The sequence below is a fragment of the Thalia democratica genome, unplaced genomic scaffold (genome assembly GCF_965202585.1).
Source record: "Thalia democratica unplaced genomic scaffold, ktThaDemo2.hap1.1 HAP1_SCAFFOLD_1482, whole genome shotgun sequence".
NCBI classification, from domain to species: domain Eukaryota; kingdom Metazoa; phylum Chordata; class Thaliacea; order Salpida; family Salpidae; genus Thalia; species Thalia democratica.
The window spans coordinates 11474-29388 of record NW_028140337.1 but is presented as its reverse complement, the minus strand read 5'-3'; the positions used below and the strand labels follow the sequence as shown (position 1 = coordinate 29388).

General features: G+C 28.7%; 1 protein-coding gene across 1 annotated transcript; it reads right to left on the bottom strand.

The window, feature by feature from the left end:
• Positions 1-41: 41 nt before the first annotated feature.
• On the bottom strand, positions 42-17765 carry LOC145848508 (cytosolic carboxypeptidase-like protein 5; the record flags this gene model as incomplete). The annotated part of the gene is made up of 12 exons (XM_082953933.1): positions 17669-17765; positions 15090-15287; positions 14136-14342; positions 13298-13487; positions 12996-13176; positions 10664-10798; positions 8267-8456; positions 7770-7916; positions 7334-7504; positions 5482-5631; positions 278-519; positions 42-155 (listed from the first exon to the last, which is right to left on the bottom strand). Coding segments are annotated over exons 1-12 (1997 nt in total), but the record flags the coding sequence as incomplete, so codon positions are not given.
• Between the last annotated feature and the right edge of the window lie 150 nt (positions 17766-17915).

Genomic DNA, 17915 nt, shown 5'->3' with positions numbered 1-17915 from the left:
AAAAAATAAATAGTAAGATTTTAACATTGAAGCAAACAAACTTGGGTTTGTTATTTGCATCTACAGGTTCGCTTTTATCAATGCTTATTTTCGACCATTTCCTACTCGTTGACTTTTTACCAAAAGACGTATTGCTTCGCGAGTTTTGTATTTGCCTGCAAGTCACTTTTTTTTTAAACATCTTAAATACCTGGAAACTTCTTTAAAATTGCAGTTAAATTAACAAAATATACTATTAAAATAAAAAATATATTTCAAGAAAATAAACAAAAATAACTTCAGCACAGAAAGCCTCAAGGTGTCCATGGTGTTAAATTCCGAATGTTGTACATTCGAGTTAGGGTTTTCCCCGGCCATATCCAGCGCTGCAACCGCCAGCGCCTTACCGACGCCCTGCCACGTGACGGGGGAGTACCTGGGGGGAAACTGGACAGGTTCGTGGTTGCCGGGCAACGAGTTTATGGTGATTCCCGTGTTGTAGTTGCATTCCAATGTGTACGAATGCACTATACCGGTTGCCTGGGGGTTCATTTTGTTAAATATTTTTTTTTGTTGTTAAAAAAAATTATTCTGTAATGATATTCCCCTTTTAACACTTATAAAAAAGTTTAAAGTTAAGTAGGATTTTAAGGATTTAAACTATTTAAAACCAGGCTTTAAACGTTAAAATTGAAAATTAAAAAAGAAATAATGTAATGATATTAACATCTCATTTTCGTATTTTAAAGCGGATGTTGTAAACTGTTTTACGCAGATTTGGTGACGTGCTTCCAGTATTAAAAACAAACATTTATTTTATTTTAAGGAGTTAATTTCATTCCGACGCGTATATATCGGCGTTTGTCTTTCAAATAAGCGTTAAAGTGAGTTGCAAAGTTATTCCGCGGTACGATCAAGTTACGATTAAGTTCAACGTTTTACTTCAATTATCGAGAATCAAGAAAACGTCTACATCGCGGAGTTGATGTTAGTATTTATGTAACTTTACGATTGTTGATACTTTTTATAGATTTTATTTGTGTCGTGATTTAATAATTTCTTTCTTCAGAACTAAGAATTATTATTGAAAATAAAGTAGATTGCATTTATTCAAAGTGTGTTTTACTCATAACTTAGGAAATAGTTTTGTAACTTATAATTGTAGCTACTTGTAACTAAAGCTGTCAGTTAGTAAGTTACTGGAGACCACGTAGTTAAGACAAAAACAAAACCAACATTAAAATAACCCATTTGGTTAAAGTGGAAACCACGCAGTGTCTTTTAAGAACCTTGAATCTTCTGGTTAGGAATCTTTAAGCAGTCAACAGAATAAATGCACACAAACAACAATGACGATATCAATTTTAATAATTTTCATCAAGCAGAGATGATGAAAGATAATGCTGAATTTTATCCGTCAAACAGCATTCAACAACAATTTAGAAAATTAAGCGAAGTTAAGCAGCTAACAAATGAAGAAGAGTTAAGAGTTTTGCAAATGCAAATAAAAAAAACTAAATAATAGATTAAAGCAGTCTAGATCACCACATTTCGAACGTGCGATGCTAGAAAAACGCGAACCTTTTTACGATGATTACGAAAAAATTAATCAAAATAATTTAAACATTTTTAGCGACACATTTAAGGCGCAAAGACTAAGTAAAAAGTTTAAAAGGTTAGACTTTGTAAGAAACCCTCGTGATACTATTAGTTTTTTTCGAAGAGGAAATGTTAAATGAAAATATTTCTAGTAATACAGAAAAGTATAAATTTTTAACTGGGTTTTGGCCGAGAGAAGAGTTGTCAGACTATTATAAAACGACAGAACGAGGTGAAAGAAACTACAGTTCTTTAAAAAACTTTTTTATTAATAGGGACAATCAATTAGCTGAAATTTTAGATAAAATCCCAATTTGGAATGATTGTACAAACTTTAATAAAATATTTGCTACAGCCGTGAGTTGGGCCAAATGTCCAGAGCAGGACAGAATTAAGTTTTTTCTTGCATACTTAATGCCCTTTTCGATTAAAGATAAGATTAAGGATTATTTTGATGAAAGCTTAGAAGTTTTTAAAAGAAGAGGACAAGCCAAATGGAATGCTTATAAAGAAAACGCATTAATACCTAAGCAAGTTAATTACAATAGACTACAGCAGTATGAGCAAAGTCATTATAAGTCTAAAATAAATTACCATAAGCCAGTTCGTCCTAATAATCAACAAAATTTTCATTTAAGAGATAATGGTATTAATCATAAATACAATTATCGCCAACTTAATCAAGATAGAGATAATTTTAGACCAAGAAAATCATACTGTTGGAATAATAGTAACAATATTAACATAGCACAGTGTTTGCCATGTCATCAAAACTTACCTACAAAAACATCTAATACAACCAAAGAGTTTCAAACAGTTAAAGAAAAAGCTCAGGTAATAAAAAAAACAATAGCGATTGGAGTAACTGGTCAAGTAGTATGGTTTAATGTTCGCAAAGGTTACGGTTTTATTCAACGTGATGATCGGAACAACGACATTTTTGTTCATTATACAGCTATCGTCAAAAACAACCCTAACAAATTCTTAAGGTCTCTTGCACAAGGAGAAAAAGTCCAGTTTGATATTGTTGTAGGTAAAAATAACATGTCAGAAGCCGCAAACGTGACAGGTCCTAATGGTAAAACAGTTCAAGGGTCTAAGTATGCTGTAGATAAGAATTCAAACTACAATCAAAAACTTCAACAAAAAATATTTGACGCAAACCATCATTCTAGTAACCTCCAACAGCAGAAAATAAAAGCTAGTAGAACTTATAAGCAAGCTTTTGCTTTTACAGCAAAACAAGGTCAAATTAGCAAAGAAAAACATCAGAAACAACAGCAGAAAAATATCAGTTACAATGAAAAGTATGATAGGAAGCCAAAATATCTAGTGCAAACAGTGCAGCTTAAAAGCTATAAACAAGACTCAGGCTATTACGATTCTTCAAAAACAAAATCACAAACTAGCGTATCAAGCAATATATTAGCAAAGAGAAAAACAATTTGACAGTACTTAATTCCTTTGACAGAAAAGAAATTATAACACAGAATAAAAAAGAGTCAGAATTACTAATAACAGGTCTAAAACTTTTACATTTATCATAAAGCCCTTTTGAAGAAAAAATATAAATATTTTCACAAAACTAACAAAACAGACTTTAGTAAAGGTAAAAATTGTAAATTTTTATTAACATGAAAATCTATTTAAATATTTTTTATACTCAGGTAGTGTTTTTAAGAAGTTAAACTGAAAGAAACTATTAAGTGTGTTTTTTTTCTTTATTTTCTGATAAAATTTCTGAATTGTAAAATTTTATAGCTTTTTTACTTTTTTTGATGTCTTATAAAGTTTTTTATATTATAAATTACAGTTTGGTAATTGAACTATTAATTAAAACCTAAGACATAACAATTATACAATAAAAAAGTTTAATAAGCCTATTTTTATATTAAAATTTTAGTAACTACATTTTACTCTAACTTTAAAACAAAACTGATTTATCAGATTTTTTGCTATTAAAATAATCAGGTTCAAGTTTTAAGCTTTAAAATTCAACTCGTGATAAACTTTTTCTATAAATTTTGAATTTAAAAGTACTTTCAACTCCCATTTAGTTTTGACTGTTAAAGATCGAAAAAAAGCACTCGCTAAATTTTTCTCTTTATAAATTTCTATAATGCTTAAGTTTTGTGTTGCTTTAATAGAAATATTTTATACTTGAATCCTTTAAAAGTTTGTGCATGAAAATACTACTTATTGTTTTGTAAAATATTTTAAAGAAAATGTTTTCTGTTTTGTTTATTAAAGTTTGCGAGTTGAATATTAAGAACATATGTTTTTCTAAGTTAAAAACAAAATTAAAGTTTTTCATGTTTTTTAAACTATTAATTTTCTTTTAATGCATCTTTAAATGCTTAATTTTTGTTTTGTTTTGTATAAAAAAATGGGTTTGAAAGTAAATACTGACAGTTTCGTTATTGTCTTTTGGCATAATAACATAGTAGTTTTTACTAAACTTTCTTGAAAGAATATCTCAACTTTTTTTTTTGAGCCGCGTATTTTTTGGAATGAATTCTTTCAAATGAATACTACAATGATGGACAATGAAAAGATGAATATTTTCTATGTAAACAAGTGAATTCGATGAACTTTTGAATTTGGAATTTTGAGAAGAACAAGCGAATTAAAACAATTCGTTCCTGCTAAATAAACCACAGTAAAAGAAGCAGCCCGATGACAAGAAGTCCAAGGACAAGAAGCCGGAAGACAAGTAAGCCGGAGAGAATGATTAAAGACAACTAAATGACTATCATTTTTAATTTGTCCTTATGTTGTGTATTATCTTAATTTTTGTAAATTATGTAATTTTTTAGATAATAAGTTATACAATTTCTTTTTCTTACTTTTTTTTTGACCCCCCCCCCCCCCCTTTTAACACTTATAAAAAAGTTTAAAGTTAAGTAGGATTTTAAGGATTTAAACTATTTAAAACCAGGCTTTAAACGTTAAAATTGAAAATTAAAAAAGAAATAATGTAATGATATTACATCTCATTTTCGTATTTTAAAGCGGATGTTGTAAACTGTTTTACGCAGATTTCGTGACGTGCTTCCAGTATTAAAAACAAACATTTATTTTATTTTAAGGAGTTAATTTCATTCCGACGCTTATATATCGGCGTTTGTCTTTCAAATAAGCGTTAAAGTGAGTTGCAAAGTTATTCCGCGGTACGATCAAGTTACGATTAAGTTCAACGTTTTACTTCAATTATCGAGAATCAAGAAAACGTCTACATCGCGGAGTTGATGTTAGTATTTATGTAACTTTACGATTGTTGATACTTTTTATAGATTTTATTTGTGTCGTGATTTAATAGTTTCTTTCTTCAGAACTAAGAATTATTATTGAAAATAAAGTAGATTGCATTTATTCAAAGTGTGTTTTACTCATAACTTAGGAAATAGTTTTGTAACTTATAATTGTAGCTAATTGTAACTAAAGCTGTCAGTTAGTAAGTTACTGGAGACCACGTAGTTAAGACAAAAACAAAACCAACATTAAAATAAACTATTTGGTTAAAATTCTTATTTTTTGGTGAACATTTTCACATAATACTTTATGACAATTAGTTATTAACTTTAAGTTCACATAGATTTTAACAACTGATCAAACTAAAAATTTTTTAGTACTTATTAATATTTTTTGTAAACAAAAAATATAATGTGAAAATTGTTTTGTACATTAAATTGGAAATTATACTTAAAGGTCAGTCTGGTTTGCATACTTGCTGAGTCTGCAACTTTTTTCAAACCAATTTTTGAACATTTTCTTATTTATACCCTTATCCTTAATTTATACACATTAAAAATTAATAAAAAATAACAATTTAAAATAAAAGCATCATGAAATTAAACTATTTTTGCTGACTTAGCAAATGTGCAAATTCAAACAAAAAATAACCTTGTAAATGGCGACCCTCCCACTGCCGTCTTTGCACATTCCGTCTCTCTTGTCGCGCATGTACATGTTCTTGGTGGTGAAGTTGCACGCGTTGTAGTCGAAATGAGCCGAGTTGAGCGACACCAGTTTCGCGTACAACTGGTTGTCTACCTACAAGTTATTAGTTGGTTGTCTACCTACAAGTTATTAGTTGGTTGTCTACCTACAAGTTATTAGTTGGTTGTCTACCTACAAGTTATTAGTTGGTTGTCTACATACAAGTTATTAGTTGGTTGTCTACCTACAAGTTATTAGTTGGTTGTCTACCTACAAGTTATTAGTTGGTTGTCTACTTACAAGTTATTAGTTGGTTGTCAACCTGCAAGTTATTAGTTGGTTGTCTACTTACAAGTTATTAGTTGGTTGTCTACCTACAAGTTATTAGTTGGTTGTCTACCTACAAGTTATTAGTTGGTTGTCTACCTACAAGTTATTAGTTGGTTGTCTACCTACAAGTTATTAGTTGGTTGTCTACCTACAAGTTATTAGTTGGTTGTCTACCTACAAGTTATTAGTTGGTTGTCTACTTACAAGTTATTAGTTGGTTGTCTACTTACAAGTTATTAGTTGGTTGTCAACCTGCAAGTTATTAGTTGGTTGTCTACCTACAAGTTATTAGTTGGTTGTCTACCTACAAGTTATTAGTTGGTTGTCTACCTACAAGTTATTAGTTGGTTGTCTACTTACAAGTTATTAGTTGGTTGTCTACCTACAAGTTATTAGTTGGTTGTCTACCTACAAGTTATTAGTTGGTTGTCTACCTACAAGTTATTAGTTGGTTGTCTACCTACAATTTATTAGTTGGTTGTCTACCTACAAGTTATTAGTTGGTTGTCTACCTACAAGTTATTAGTTGGTTGTCTACCTACAAGTTATTAGTTGGTTGTCTACCTACAAGTTGTTAGTTGGTTGTCTTCCTACAAGTTATTAGTTGGTTGTCTACCTACAATTTATTAGTTGGTTGTCTACCTACAAGTTATTAGTTGGTTGTTTACCTACAAGTTATTAGTTGGTTGTCTACCTACAAGTTATTAGTTGGTTGTCTACCTACAAGTTATTAGTTGGTTGTCTACCTACAAGTTATTAGTTGGTTGTCTACCTACAAGTTATTAGTTGGTTGTCTACCTACAAGTTATTAGTTGGTTGTCTACCTACAAGTTATTAGTTGGTTGTCTACCTACAAGTTATTAGTTGGTTGTTTACCTACAAGTTATTAGTTGGTTGTCTACCTACAAGTTATTAGTTGGTTGTCTACCCCTGAGTTATGCTGGATTATAAATACTTATTGTTGAAGGTGAAATTAAACAAGAATTATGCTGTGGTTACCTCGTTTTATCAAAGCCAACTATAGGTAAAAATTAAAGTTCTGAAATAATGATTAAACTGTCTAGTATTACACAATAGTAAAATGGAGTAGGTAATATTCCTTTCAATACAAAAAATAACAAAATAAATCCGGGTCAAAACTCAACATCATCGAAAAAAACTAAAAATCACACAGTCGTACATTACTTTATAAAAAACCAAGATTTTAAAACCTGGTCTTCAGTTTTATCGAAATGGATTCCGTATATGATCACGTAAATCTGCGGCTGCCTTATTTTACCGAAGTTGATTATACGTAAAAAAAAAAAGTTCGCTACAAAGATTAAATCATCCAGTAAAACAGAGGAAAAATAATAGTAAAAGGAAAATGTAAATGTGGTACCAATAAAAAAAAGAGTTAGATAAACTCAAATCAAAACTCAACCTGATCGAAAAAAAAATAAAAACCACACGAATCTAGTTTACAAATGACCCCACAACATCAAACCTGATCGTCGATTTTATCCAAGTGGTTGCCGTATATGAAGCAGCCCCTCTTGCTAGCGTGACCGTGCAAGTCTATATAGTAGCTGACACCGCTGTCCCTGGACGGCAGCAGAGAGTACTCCATGTTGTACCAGCTCGTCCGGCTCGCCTCTCTCGTTGAAGGGGGAGTTACCTAATGCAGGAAGATTAGTTGATTGGGTAGTTTTTTTTTTTGAATTTGAATGTTTTATCAAGAAAGTTATACTAAAGTCTTTTGAAAATTACTTTTAAAATGGTAACGCTTTTCAAAGTTTAAAACGTAATTTAAAGAAATAGTTTTGTAAAGTACATGCATTTGGCAATATTTGTAACAACTAAAAGTAGCTCGTTTGGTGTTTACCGTTAGTTTTTTTTTGTAAATGACATTGAAACGGCGTTTTTAAAACAACAAAACAAACCTTATCTTGTTTCTTCATGTAAATGATGACATCGGCCATCTGATTGGTCATGATTTCTTGTTCGGAAGACGTGATTGGAAGGTCGTCTTGTTTGGGATCGTGTTTGAACAACTTTATCCAATCTTTGCCACCGGTGATTTCGTGAACCTGTAGTTAATAAGAACTTCAAAACTGTATTTTGTGTTAGCTTAAAATAAACTTGTTTTTTATTTCAGAGTTTTTGAATTTTTTGATTTTGTGGTAGCTGAAATAATATACTCTAACGCGTTAGTGGATTTACCTGCCAAACAGTTTGTTCATAACTATGAAAAAAATACATATTACAGCCTCCGCATTTGAGAGGCAGCGAAACAAAATTGAGAGAATAAAGCACTTTCGTACAAAAGCAGTCATTACGCTTTGACAATCATCCACCACAAAACTTCAAAACACTCTTACATGCTAGTATAAACGACTGTCGAGTGCTTGAACTCAACGCATTTCCACTGGAAACCAACCTGATCAGCGTTGCTCGCGTAGTAGAGGTGGTAGAAGAGCATGAGGGCTTTCGAGGCGAATATGGTCGGGTGGTTTCGTTTGTGGGGGTTCTTGTACACCCTGTTCAGGTTGCAGCCCAGGTTGTCGGTCCTGTAGTGGCCCCGGGACACGCCGTCCGGATTAAGCATCGGGATCAGCTTGAACACGTATCTGGTTTGAATAAACAAAAGGTGGGTTTGTAAATAATAAAAAATTCTTAAAGAAAAAAATACATCTAAATTAAAATAGTCGATTTTGCACTAAAAAAAATTGGTAATAAAACTAAAAAAAGTGGTAATTGCCGTTCATAAGTAAATAAGCTAAACAAAACATATTTATTTATCATTGAGTTCCGCTTAAAAATACTAAAACTTGTTTTTGAATCAAACTTTAGTTGCAAACAAATCTGAGTTATATCATTTATTTAAAATCTTTTGTGTTTTATCAATTAAAGTTTTGGTAACAAAACAAAAAACAAGTGATAATTGCTTTTAATAAGTAAATAAGCTGAATGTGTTAGAATTTTTTTTTACAGTGTACAAAAATGGATTCAGTCCGTTGTGGAAGGGAAATGGAAATAATGATTTTTGGTGCAAAGTCAATGTTTCTAATGTTTACAAAAATTAAATTCTATTGTACCCCAAAATTATATATGTTGATTTTTAAAAACTAAATAGTAACTAATATATTTTAAATATATAAATAGTAGATTAACTCAATAGTCGAAAAAATCTAAACCAGGAATAATGACATGCAGATTGTGCTTAAAAGAAGCTTTATTAATACTTGAATCTGGTACAAATTGCATCAACAAAAGAACGAAATTAATGAACTCATGCAGACACAGAAACAATTTTTTATTAATAAACTGGAAAGCAGACAAAACTTAAACCAGATTATAATAATAGTACAAAATAGTTTTTTTGACTTCTTCATTGAGTTTTGTTGATATTTGGTTTGAGTTAAAATTTTTTAGATAGTTTTTAATTCAACTTAGATAAGTTTTTAGAATTTTTTTAGATAGTTCTTAAACCCGTTTAAATTTTGACTGTTACATTAACTTAACACAAATTAGATTTTGAAATTTTCAGCAAGTTTGAGTTTTATTAATGTTTTGTTGACTCTTGGCTTAAAATTACAATTTTAGATAGTTTTTAATTCCATTTAGATAAATTTGAAGGTATAAATGTCTTTAAACTTTAAACCTTAAAAAAAAGCTCTTAATTCAGTTTTTTTTCTTTCACTCATTATATTAATATTAATTAAATTCAATTCGTTTTTAAAACTAGTACCAGTTTTACCTAATTATACTCTGACATGCTTGAATTTTCGAATATTTAAAATTTTAAATTTTGTTTATATTTTCACGCATGAATAAGTTTTTAATTACCATTATAGATAACTAACATTGTTATGTGCAGTTTAATATTTTATTTTGCTTGAAGAGGTCGCAATTTTTTGCCACCGAAACCGGTCGTGAATAAAATATTCAATTTGCACACCTCTATTTAAAATTAAGTAGTTAAAAAAAGAGAACAAGAGCTTACAGACTTCAAGTAGTAGCTTTAAAACATGTAATAACTTATGCGTTTTTTATAAAAATAGTTTTATTTTAAACCTAAAATAGGCAAGTAAAACTCACATTTTAATTATTTTTGCTGTAACAGCTTTGGTTGTTTAATAAATTATATTCATAAAGTAAACTACATCAGTGTCTAAAAAAATTTTTTAACTATTTTTAAGATTAAATTACCTAAAAGGTTTATATTCCGTCTCATTGGCTAAAACTGTATATGAAAAATAAAGTCTTGTAAGAATAAAATAGGGATTACTTTATAACAATAAAAAAATAATGTACGAAATTAAGATAAGGTGTTTTGATATATAAACACAAAAGTGTACTTTATATGCTCAATATTGGTAATTTTATCGAAAAATGCAACAACAAAAAAAGTTGTTTTTAATTTTGTAAAAAAATATTCATTCAACTATTACTCGAACTCATTAAAGAATACTTAAAAATATATTTATGAAACTAAGAAGAGACAAACTAACTATCTTTTTATTTAAGTTAATTTTTAAATAGATTTATCTTTTAGCGTTGATTTTTTAATTCTAAAAAACCACAATTTTATTTATTCAAAAAACTTATCAAGGCGCCAAACTGGCGCAAACCGGCATATCTTTAGTTGTAGAAGGTTTTTGAATTTTTTTAAAAGCTCTAAACGACTTAGAATCTTAGCTTTTGGCTGGTGATTGAAAAAATCAAAATGATTCTTATTTCTATTTGCGGATCCACATGCCAAATAAACTCAAACAATTTCAAAATGTTTAACTACACAAGACGTCATACAGAACAAATTCACAAATGAACAAACTTGCTTCTGAGCAGTTTCGCCCTCTCATCTTCATCATCAAGTATGAACTGAATGAAGCCGTTGAACACGTGACTTGCAGGGGTTTCCCCGGGATGAACACGTGACGAGAGGAAAAACACTTTCTTGTTGTTGAACCTGTTGAAAAATTAACAACAGTTATAAAATCTTTATTCTGTTAAAACTAATAGAGCATTTGTTTAAGAATGAATTATTTAATATTGCTGTATGATATTACAAAGATTAAGTAAAGTACCTTTTTACAACTGAAAAATTATCCATTAAATTGCACATGTTATGGTTTTACAGAACTTTTACATATAGTTTTTAACTTTTTCAAAAAAATTATCTATAAAAAACTGTTTAAAGTAAATACTTGTTTGTTTTTATTTATAGCCATAGATTTTTTTACTTGTAAGTTGAAAAAAAAAAACTAATTACTAATGAAGGTATTGCCATGTATTTTTTTCAAACATTTTTAAACTGCTTTATAAAACTCAAGTAATTCTAATTTGTTTGAATAATATGAGTTAAAACTTATAGAAATTCATTTAAAGTAATCTGATTTTTTTTTCTAAAAAAAATGATTTAAACCATCTATTTAATAAAAATTTATAAGACAACAAAATTTAATTTAACAAAAAATTTAAGCTTTGTGAGAAAAACCATACATGAAAAGTAAGAACACCTAATACTAAGGCATAGTTTTGAATCTTACTTTTAAGCTATTTACGAAACCTTCTATAAACACTTAAAGACTACATCATAAACATTTTTTTATTTTTTTTGATAACTTTGAGCAAATGAAATAATAATAATTATAATAATAAAGCAAAATTAAACCTACCTTTAGCAAAAGTTTTTATTCAAAAAATCATGTTAAACAATGAAAGTAAAACAAAGTAAAGTTGAGCAAAGAGGTTTAAGTAACTGCTAAACTTTTTTCAAGCTGATTAAATTTAAAAGTTGCAGTCACTTTGTTAGTAAAATCTGGTTTCCTAAACTACTGGATATTACTTATAACTCATTGAAACCTGAAAGATAGTTCCGAAGTTAAATTTTAAATACTTCTAAATTCTGATCTGTTTTAAGTTCTATACCAGTCTAACGTGCTAACAGATTGTACAACGAAAATTATAGGTTGCTAAACAACTTTTAGGTTTTAAAACCTATAAACTTTTTTTTCAACCTGAATACTATTGTTAAACTATAATTTAAAATTTCAGATTTTTTAACACTTTTTAAAAGTATCAAAGTTTGCTTAGCAACAAATTTTCATATAAGAAGTTTAATGTAAGATTAGATGCTACAAAATACCAGAATGAAGACCCAGTACAATACTACCCTAGACAATACTTCACAAAACTCTATAAGATCCCAGTAAAGTTTCGGCCTGTCGTTCTAACATATTAGTTATTAGATTATTAGTGTTGGTAACTTCTTAAACGATAAAAACAGCTAAGTTATAACTAAACTTTTTAACATATTTTTTATTTAATTGAAATTTTATTATTTTAAAAAACACAATTACACTGTTTGACCGCAAAACGGATTTTCGAATTGAAAGAGTTTATACAAAAGACGAAGCTGTAAAAGTGTGAACAACTTATTTACAACAGTACTAGATTGCTTATTTTAAATATTTTCTCCTGTTGGACCAGAAATTAAACTAGCTTAACTCCAAAGAAAAAATTCTTATGTGTTGGAGAATAAAGTTCTTGAGTATATTTTAGAGTTAAGTTTTAAAAAATGGCTAACAAATATTCAAAGAAAACGATAAAAACTTTCTATAAGTTGAAAAAAGAAAAAAAATTGCTTATTGTTTAAAACCACTTATATATTAACAGTGGGATTGATCAGTTTGTTCACTTAGTGCTGATTTCACAGTCACTTTGTCTTTAAAAGAGCTTGCATTTACTTAAATAGCTTACACTTTCATCTTTTAACAAAAGTTGTAAACATTAAACAAATACTTTGAAATTAAATCCTGCATACATAAACATAAAAAAATCAAACCAAACGAACTTGAAACTTATTTTAAAATTAAAAAACTAACACCTTTAGTTTATATATAATGTGTTTATACATAAACACCTTTAAAATACTTTCAATCCTCAATAGTTTTTTAGTATACGGTTAAACACACCATCTGAAAAGTCCACCGAAAACAAAGTTAATTTCTGTTTTTTTTTTTCAAGTATTCCAAGGGTTTTTGTGGTGATGGAACAATGTTATTAGGAATGAAAAGAAATACAGTTTTATAACTGTACCAATTTGTTTTGTTAATAATTTATGTTTTATTAAATTTGTAATAAAAACATTCAAAACAACATACTTATGGGGTCTTGGCCTGCTTTCATCGGGGAACAACCCGCAAATTCTGGGCTCCCTCTCACCAGTCAAGCCGTTGTGGTCGGTGATGGTTATGACGTCACAATTCCTACCGTCTATCGTAAAGCACGCCACCTCGCGGTAGTAATAAATGGAAGATTTGCCTGGCGTTTGCTGAACATTTGCTAAAAAATAACATTTTTAAGGAAAGTTTTTCTACTAAAATTAATAAAGAAAATATTGTATTTGATTTGCTAATTAAGCAAAAGTTAAACAAAACTATTTTTTATTTGAAATAAAAAAAACTTGTTGGCGGATCAATTTCAGTAGATTCTTTCTGAATTTCAGTTGAGCTTTCATCTATATTGTTGGCATGCAAGTTATCAATACTAATACTTTGACTGTCACTAATTTGGTTTGACTCCGTTTCGTTTGTAATAGTTACATCAGGCTTTTTTATTTCCTCAATTACTTTTTTGAACCTCAAATCGAGGACCTAATAATTGAAAACAGCAAAATTAACCTAGTAGAAATTCAACATACAAAATTAACAAGAATCTAGACAAAACACTTATAAAAATAAACTTTAATCAGTTTTGTTTATTCAGTGACCGGCGTAAAACACTTGTCGATTGTTGCAAAAAGCTTTAAAAAAACTTTGCTTTGTGTTTGAAAGCGTTGCTAATTCAACTTTTTTTATTGCGGTTTAACGATTTCATTAACAAAACGTTTTTTGTTTAAATCCTAAAATTTATTAATTGCTTCAAAATAAATCAAGTATGTGCATTTAAAGTGTGAGCTCATAAGCAGTTTTTTTTTTTTAAACTACAGCCGTAACATTGATGAGGTTTTATTCTGCCAAATGCTAAAGTACTTCTTAAATTTGATTGGCTAAAATTTGATTTCCGTTTATTTTAAGCTTATTTAACTTTTTATTATTTAACTGAATGATCAAAAACATTTGTTATATATATGTATAAGGTGGGCTACTGATATAGACTTACTTTTATGGGTAAAATAGGCTAGAAATAGAAGTTTAAATGTAGTATACTTTTGTATAAATTAAACAAACAAAAAGTTTGCAGCCTAAGCAGATGCAATTTTATTTTTGTAAAATTTAAAAACAATTCTGATAAAAACAAACAGTGAGAGCGTTCTGTTGTTCAGTGTAGGAGTAAGGGTAGCAGAAGGCGAAGTAGGTGGACCGTCCCTCCGTGAACCGGTGGCAGAAGGACAGCCTGAACTGGCCGTCCACCGTCTCGCACTTCGGCCTGTCCCGCACCCTGGCCCACTTGGACCTGTGCGGCGGCTGGCGCACCATCGGCGCCATACCCTGGCTGTACAGCTTGCCCTGTGAACATATTGTGTGTAATTAACATAACAAGTTGAAAAACAGGTTGAGTTTATTTAAGTCTTGCTAATTAAAATTATTCAGGTAAAAATTAAATTAAGGCCCTTTCATCATTTGAACCTGGATATTAAAAATATAAATGTTTTTAAAACAGATAAGTTTATGATAAATAAAGTCTTGATCGCTACAATAACTAAGGTAAACTGTAAGCCGAAGTATTGATAAAAAATAGCAGAAGATTATTTAGTGAGTATAGCATTAAGATTTTATCATAGTTAAGAAAATATTAAAAACTTTAAAAAAAATTAACAACATTTTAATTTGAAATTGAATAGTTCTGCGCAGCCAATAAAGAGTAATTAAAAAACAAAAAATATACAAAACTATAGAAGCAATAAAGTCTTAGAGTAAATTTTTATACAGAATTTGTGTCTATAAGCCTGAACATATAAAAGTACAGACACTGTAATAAGTTTAATGAAGAAACACGTTAAAAACAGAATCAAAACCAATAATTACAAATGAACAAGCAGGTTAAGTGTATCTTAAACTTTAAGTCAAGTTTATTGAGGTTATTAAGCAACGAGTAAGACAAATAACAACACTTTTTTATACACACAAATTTTAAATTATTACTTTTTAAGTGTTTGTACGTAGCACACCTGTAAACACTCAAAAAAGAGTACCGGGTTCGAATAGTTTCACACAGAACAGTTTTGAATTAAAAACAGACGAATCAGTAGGAACCTGTCTGTTCATGTTGGTGATGTTTATCCTGATGAGCTTCCCGCTCTGATAGCCCCGGATTCCAAAGTAGAACCAGCTCCTGTTGCCGTTCTCGTGCTCGGTTCCCGCGCAATCCGGCTTCGTCTGCACGTTGAACTCGTAATCTGGCGGCACCTGGAAGCCCGCTCCCTCGTTCTCCTCATCTTCCGACTTCTCCACCTGCCAAACGGAAGTTTTGCATGAAACGTTCGTGAGTATAAGAAACATATTAGCATGTTGAAAACAAAATTCCTGGCTCGTTTGTTTTTCTTTGATTCATGGTAAAACTAAGTAATTAAAGCTTAAAAGACTGTATATCTTGTAAAAATATTTTGCGTGTTTTTTCGGTCATGGAGAATTAAAAAGCCTGGTTATTTTTACTTGTACCTCTTATGGTAAAAATTTTTTGTGTTTTGTTAGAAAACAAACCAAGCTGTTGTTGAATTATTTTTAATTGCTTGTTTTTATGCTAATAGCTTCAGTCTTGATTTTTTTATTTAAACTTTAAGAGGTGTTGTTTAATAAAAGAGTTTCAATTTTATAACTTTTTTCAAATGTCAACAGTTTCTATTATATTTTTGTCTCTAAATGTCATTTTGTTTTAAACACTTACTTACTAGTGGTGCATAATTCTGCATTTTGATACTAAGTTTAAAAGTTCAAAGTTTTTTTTTAAGCTTTACAAAGATTTTTAAAGTTATAGTAAAATTTTAAATCTAACAGCCATTTACTAACATGTAATTTTAGAGATGAAAACATTTGCTTTCTTATAAAAAGTCAGTTTTCAAGTGTACAGGGTTACCACTCATTTTTTCAAAAAATTTTCCAGGTTTTGCAAATTTCTTCCAGGAATTAGAAGTACACATTTTTGGGTCTATTTGTAGTTTAAGGTAAAAAACTTTTTTAAATAGTATAAAAATATTGAATGGATACTCTAAAGCTATTTTAAATGTGTTGTTATTAAAAAATCTTTTTAATGATGACAAAAAATATTTGTCTATATGATGGATTTTTAGAGTCAAATCGAAATTTTTTGACTTAACATGTTAAGAATGTTAAAAATTCAAGGTTTTTCCAGGATTTTTTTACCTAAATTGTCAAATTCCAGGTTTTTCAAGGTTTTTCCAGGTAAAGTGGCAACCCTGCGTGTATTATAACTATTTTTTCAACATTTTGTGTTGAATAAAGCATTAGATAAAAGTTTATTATTTGTCTATATAATTATTATTTTTATATCAACCAAAATCTTTTTTTTTACTTTAAAATCAGTGAATTTATCAAAATTATTGCTAGCTAATAATATTTTACAAATAACTGATTTTAAACTTTTTTCAAAATAAAATTTTTGATGAATTAAAAGTTACTAAAACATTATAACATCTTAATCAATAATTTAACTTTTAATCATAAAGTTTCTAAAAAAATAATTAATAATAAAAATTCATGATAGTTAAATATGACTTTTCCGTTAAAAACTTATAAAAAATTTATGAAGAATATAATTATCTTAGACAAATATGAATTTTATGGTTAAATTATTTATAGTTTTTCACGTTTAATCAGGTGTTTTTAATCTACAGTACCATCAGCTAACTCAAGTTCATTTTTTACATACAAAAGGTAAATATGGTTTATAAAAAATTCATAAATTAAAACTTCCTATTAATTTCGGTGAACGTGTTATAGTTGTATACAAAAGCAAAGCAATTTAAGGTTAGATGAACAATTTTCAAAAAGTTCAAAACAAATTGCTTGCCAGTTTTTATTTAGCAAAATATAATAAATAACAATTTTTAAAGTGTAACAAAAAAAAAAAGCAACTAAATTTTAATAAAAAAGCAAAACTGCAAAAAAAAATGTAAACTTTTAAAGATAAATAATTTAATCATTCAACAAAGACTAGAATAGTTTTTGTATATTTAGACATTGAACTATAAGTTATAGTAAAAAGAGTTTTACTTAATTAAACAAATACATTTTTTATTAATTTTACTTTAAAGATTAGTTGTTAAAAGCATAGGGAAGGGAGATAGAAAAAATTTTTACATTTTGACCTATTTTTAGTGTTTAACTTAGCTAAAAGTTATTTTTTACTGTTTATAAAAAGTTTAATTAGTTTATTAGATATAAGGGTACAGAGTAGGTTCAATAGATTCTTCATAGTAGAGCCCAGTTTAAAAGACTATTTAATTAAAATTTTTATTTCACCCAAGTTTTTTAAGTAATTGGTCTCAAAATTTTTCACTCTACTCTTATCATAATAATAAAAAACTGTATGGTAGAAATGTTAAATGTTTTAAAACTTTTTTCTTTATATATATTTTTTTCTTTTTTAGTCACAAAATACTTATTTCTCAGGTTTTAAAATATTTTAAAATAAGAATTTATTTATAGTGCAAGGAACATTTCCTGAAAACCTGAAACCAGTTGCTTAACAAATGATGAGGACAATATATTTTTATTAAACTTTAATTTCAATATTTTTTACATGGAACAAATTCTAACTTTATTAAATTCATTACGTTTTTGTTTATACCTACTAAATTTTAAAACAGACTTACCTTTTCAACCGAACCTAAGTTTCCAGAGTCAAAATTTGAAAAGAAAAGGAGACCACCACACTTGATTTCCATTATTACGTCACAATTTAATTACATTTTTGTATAATTCTGGTATAGTTTTTAGATTATTTACTAAAGTAAAACTTAAAATTCTGCATACCAAATAAAAGAATGAAACAAACTCTGAACAACATGAAAACTTGAAGACTATGTAATGAGATATATAATCACAAAAAAACTATGTATT